This window comes from Elaeis guineensis, chromosome 12, assembly GCF_000442705.2.
Source record: "Elaeis guineensis isolate ETL-2024a chromosome 12, EG11, whole genome shotgun sequence".
NCBI classification, from domain to species: Eukaryota; Viridiplantae; Streptophyta; class Magnoliopsida; order Arecales; family Arecaceae; genus Elaeis; species Elaeis guineensis.
Window position 1 is genome coordinate 17,858,559 of NC_026004.2, and position 5,940 is coordinate 17,864,498.

At 37.4% G+C, this 5,940-nt stretch overlaps 1 protein-coding gene across 1 annotated transcript; it reads right to left on the reverse strand.

The window, feature by feature from the left end:
- Positions 1 to 309: 309 nt before the first annotated feature.
- On the reverse strand, positions 310 to 4,668 carry LOC105037656 (polyubiquitin 4). The gene is made up of 2 exons (XM_073246414.1): positions 4,396 to 4,668; positions 310 to 1,662 (listed from the first exon to the last, which is right to left on the reverse strand). The coding sequence occupies exon 2, from the start codon at positions 1,660 to 1,662 to the stop codon at positions 508 to 510; it is 1,155 nt and encodes a 384-aa protein (XP_073102515.1). The 5' UTR covers positions 4,396 to 4,668; the 3' UTR covers positions 310 to 507.
- Positions 4,669 to 5,940: the final 1,272 nt, after the last annotated feature.

The following is a 5,940-nucleotide window of genomic DNA, read 5'->3' on the forward strand; positions in this document are numbered from 1 at the left end:
GTGGAATTCAGAAAGGTGTACAAGACTTAACAGGGGAAATTTCACTGTCCTAGTACTTACTACCAACAACCTGTTGAATAGCAGGTATTCATCTGGTAAAACTCCACGTCGCTACACATCACTGATTCAAAAATAACTCCAGGACCGTGTCCGTGGAGCATCAAATGCCAACTACGAGTTGAATGGCAGGTAACAGTTCTCAATCATTCAAGCAATACATAGCAAGCAAGTGGCCTATATGTTATCACCATACTACCAATACACAACCTAGAAAATTGAAACAACTTTTGCATCACACCAATTACGATATGAACTATCAAACAAATAGTAACTATACTTGTTCCGAGAATTAAACCAACAAGTTCACATAACATTCAAACAGAACTCCAAATCACACGAGCCTAAAGCCAACAGCTAAAGACACAGGATCCATACACAACTTGACAATTATTGATATAAAGGACACAGCGGTACTATAGTTAAACCAGTTCAGACCCTGAAAACCCCCTACTCATCAGCAGAACCACCACGAAGGCGCAGGACAAGATGAAGAGTGGATTCTTTCTGGATGTTGTAGTCTGCGAGGGTACGTCCATCCTCAAGCTGCTTACCAGCAAAAATGAGCCTCTGCTGGTCAGGAGGGATCCCTTCCTTGTCCTGGATCTTGGCCTTGACATTATCGATGGTGTCCGAGCTCTCCACTTCCAAAGTGATGGTCTTCCCAGTGAGGGTCTTCACAAAAATCTGCATCCCACCACGAAGGCGGAGGACCAAATGAAGAGTAGATTCCTTTTGAATGTTGTAGTCTGCCAACGTGCGCCCATCCTCCAACTGTTTACCAGCAAAGATGAGACGCTGCTGATCCGGTGGGATGCCCTCCTTATCCTGGATCTTAGCCTTTACATTGTCAATGGTGTCAGAGCTCTCTACCTCAAGGGTGATGGTCTTTCCAGTGAGGGTCTTCACAAAGATCTGCATGCCACCACGAAGCCGGAGGACCAAGTGGAGGGTGGATTCCTTCTGAATGTTGTAATCAGCCAATGTACGGCCATCCTCAAGCTGCTTGCCAGCAAAGATGAGCCTCTGCTGGTCTGGAGGAATGCCCTCCTTGTCCTGAATCTTAGCCTTCACATTATCAATCGTATCAGAGCTCTCAACTTCCAAGGTGATGGTCTTGCCAGTAAGGGTCTTCACAAAGATCTGCATGCCACCCCTGAGCCGCAGAACAAGGTGGAGTGTTGACTCTTTCTGGATATTGTAGTCAGCCAAAGTGCGACCATCCTCAAGTTGTTTGCCAGCAAAAATGAGCCTCTGCTGGTCGGGAGGGATGCCCTCCTTGTCCTGAATCTTAGCCTTCACATTATCAATCGTATCAGAGCTCTCAACTTCCAGGGTGATGGTCTTGCCAGTAAGGGTCTTCACAAAGATCTGCATGCCACCCCTGAGCCGCAAGACAAGGTGGAGTGTTGACTCTTTCTGGATGTTGTAGTCAGCCAAAGTGCGGCCATCCTCAAGTTGTTTCCCAGCAAAGATGAGCCTCTGCTGGTCAGGAGGGATGCCCTCCTTATCCTGGATCTTGGCCTTCACATTATCAATGGTGTCCGAGCTCTCAACTTCAAGGGTGATGGTCTTGCCAGTGAGAGTCTTAACAAAGATCTGCATCTGTGGGGGGAAAAGAAAGAAAGATAAGGAAAACTTAACAATTCAATAAGGCTTGAAGAAACCACTCAATGTGACACTAAAATAACAAATATCTTCATTAAACAAAACAAACAAGTAAATAACTACTAGAAGACGTACAATTAGATATAAGAATCTCTCTCCTTCCAAGATACCCATTCATATTTCAATAAGGATAATTTATGCATAGTCCTTTAAAACTTTGCTCTAAAATAATGGTCTGCATCAGATCCAAACTATTGTAACATACATTGGAAACTAAAACATAAAAAAAAAGAGTTTTTCCCTTCATTCCGAGAGAGGAAGGAACAAACCCCCATACCATAACTATCCAAGTCCAAATCTTGGTGATGCATCCAATACTCATAATCAAAATCCTTGATGCTAACAAAGGGGCGTAACCACTAGGAAAAGCCCTAGTTTACATGAACAAGTAACATAAAACCAACAATAAAGTTGGAAACGCTACTTCTGAGAGCTGATTCGTAGTAATTTCAAAAAACAACCAGCAATAGAAAATCAAAATTGATGTCAACAACAATGAATTCTAAAGCAATTTTACAAAATTGAAGCCAATCTAAAAATAAGAATTAACAGGTGTCCTGAGAATCTTTTTCCTCTTTTCGGGGCTGATGTTGGCCCTGGTTTTCTTTCAGGCTCAGATCTTATCCAAGATACAAGTATGCATCAAGATAAACTATTATCTTGCTATCATTGTTAATATTTATGCAGAGACTCACCCCCTACTTCTTAAATGCATAAAAATAGCTAGCCAGTCTCCTTGTTACAATACTGGCAGTGCCTTGATGTTTCTGGCGTTATACAAATCAGCTAATCTATCAAGATAAACAGAACATTTAAACTGTAAAAAAGGATAAAATCTTAAGTATTTCATCAAGATCTTCATTCTAAATCAGTCCCGCTTGCCAATGGATATTGTGAAGATATATGAGTATAAAAACCCCAGCAGAAGGCTAATCAGAAAGCATATGCCCAGAAAAGGATGAAAATGTAAGATTGAGATCTTTGGGGCATGGACAGGTTTAGCATTGGGACACAAGATTAGATAGAGTAATGGGATCAATTGACAAGTAATAAACAGAATCGCATCAGTAACACTTGATTACAACCATGTTACCTTTAAGAATTAATTAATGCATAAAGCATGAAAAGGACGGAACTGACAGGCATGATGAATTGTGCATGTAAAAGTAATGTTAAATAATAGATACATTAATTGATCGAATATGTAAAATACTCTGTTTGACATCCTTCAAAGGTATTACCGAAAAATAACGAGATATCTACAAATAATGATTATCAATCCATCAAAAAGATACCAAGCAAACAAACATTAGACATAATCACATACCTACAGTCAAGACTTAATATGAAAAATGAGCAACCATATAAAACTAAAAACAAGAAATCTCTTAAATGGTAAGCACAATGTTTCCAACCTTAGGTTCACTAGAAAACATATAGATACCTACCACTATCAATAAGGTCATTGTCCACTATTATTGGTAAAAGGTAGGTTTATAAAATTAAAGAATAGAAATAGAATTGAAGAATGAAAAAGACTTAATGATTAGACTCGATAATGATGAGACTTAATGATCCAAGATCTTGCACTATCAACAATCTTGACATCAAAAAACGATTGAAACACAAACAGAGATCAATAATATGCATATGAGAGAGAGAGAGAGAGAGAGAGAGAGAGAGAGAGAGAGAGAGAGAATAAAATTAGAACAAATTACAGAAATCTATTTATGCGCTTATAATGCAAAATATCCTAGTCACAGTGACTAATAGAATCAAACTCAAGACATGATGATAGATCTATAAGCCACAAGCAAACATATAAATCCAACAACCAAAACACAATTGGATGACTGAAAACTTAGATTCAATCAGCTCATGAACCATAAAACATACAAATGAACCATAAAGAATACAGAATAACAAACCATAATCCATTAGTCTAACATCAATCAAATTATAAGCCAGTCGCATCAAGGTTGTATAGATCAAAGAACTGTTCGAAAAGGGGAAGAAAGGATATCAACCAATGATTGGATCAGAAGATGCTATAAAACCCTTAATACGATCATGGCCTAGGATTTACATGATAATCACAACCCTAGATTCAATAAAAGGCTAAAAGGATCATCACTGGCCAACTATTTCCTAAAACATCTATCAAAAATCTATGCGCCAATACTAAGAAAAGCACAGAGCAAAGAACCGCCCAGATCCCAAAATCATACACACACAAACGAGAAGAGCGGGAAAAAAAAAAAAAAACGACAAGGCCGATCCTAGAAATAATAAATTATCCAAACCCTAGCCCAGATCCGAACACACACCCGCAAACGAGAAGGGAAAAAAGAGAAAAAGACCGATCCTAGAAATAATAAGATATCCAAACCCTAGATCCCAACACACCACAAGCCATAGTAATAAACACCCTAGCTTCGAGAAAACATCGAAATCCTAGATTCAAATTACGAACCCAAAAACATAAAATCGAATCAACAGCCAAAAAAAAGAAAAACACAACACGCAACCATCTTTTCTCCAAAGATCAATCAGAATAATAATTAAATAGCATCAAATAGACAGCAGATCAAAGGGGATAAAAGAAAGCCCTAATGGATCAATCCAAACCATAGATCGATTGCCATGATCAGAAAAGAGACGAGGGAATACCTTGAGAGACCTGTGGAAGAGACGGAAGAGATTCAAAGGGAAACGCAAGTAATTCGCCCTTGTAGTTGGAGAAGAGGGCCAGGGTTCGGTCTTTATTTATAGGGCCGGGGGGAGAGAACGGGTGGATGGATGGAAAAGAATAGTATTCTTTTTCCTTGGTCGCGACGACTTCAGGTCCCTTGGTACGTCACGTATGCCGTTTCTTGGCCGCGGCTTCAAGGAAATCCGAGGCCAGCTCCTTCCCACCGGTTTCCCGAGTGGTGGGTCAAGCTGGGGGAGGAAGGTTCTGGATCGGGTCCGGAATAGTTTGATAATTTTTAAAAATTATTTATTTAAAAAAATAATTATGAAAAAAATAAATTTTATTATGTTTGATTTGTAGAAAAATTATTACAGAAAATGATATTAAAAAAATTTATTATAATTAATTAGAGATAAATTTATATAAAAATATGATCAAATTTATAAATATATTTTTAAATATAAAATAATTTTTTAATATTGAGATAGTATTATCATCTCAAATTAGTTTTTATATAATGAGTATAATCACATAATTTTTTATATGATGTTATCTCCATCTTAATTTCTGTGTAAAAGTTTTTTATTGTATGAATTTAAAAAATATTAAAATAAATTCAATGATTATATATATAATTTTATTGAGGATAGTTTTGTCCAGTATAGATTACCACCACTCAAAAATTTATCAAATACTAATCTCCATGCTATTTATTTTATTTTTTTAAAAAAATAAATATGGGATCCATCAATTTTTTTACTATCCAACTCTTTTAATTTTTTATATCAAACATAATAATCTGATATAAAAATTATTTTTTCATATTAGATTATTTCCAACATGATAATGGACATCTTACACGTCAAGACTCAAACATGCACACAGAGCCGATCTTTGGAAGCTTCAAAAGCCAAAAGGATGGTTCCTATGATCATACAAGAGAGAATTCATATCAGTGGCAATTTTATAACTCAAATAAAGTAGATGAAAATTATTACGGCCAATCTCCTATTGCGTCCGTCGCTGGAGAAGAGCACCTGTAAAAGAAGTTTGCACTGATCAGAATTGTGTCTGACGGGGACCCTTCAATGCTTACCAAATACTATTCGTTTATCTCCTTTTATATACGAGTTGTTGGTAACTGTTTCTAACAGTTAGACACATGAATCTCACTTATTTCGATATTATGTGATCGTTGGATGAGTAATTATGCCCGCCACTGATCATGTTCTGACCATTATGCGCTTTCTACGTTGACGATTTTTTATAAGCCAATTATATGTCGGTAATTAGAATATGTTGATCGTATATCGGTAGTTGTGAAAGTTTGAATGACCATCGATCGGTAACTCTAATATGCCGATGGTCATCGATCTGAAATCAGTCGAGTTGTTATAGTTGGAGTTTGTTGATGACTGAGGATAGCTAATTATTGGTCGGCAAGCCGATTGATAGTCAGCAGTTTGTGCTTATGAGGTCGATTGAAAGTCGGAATCGGAGAGTTGGCTGAATTGCCCCAACAG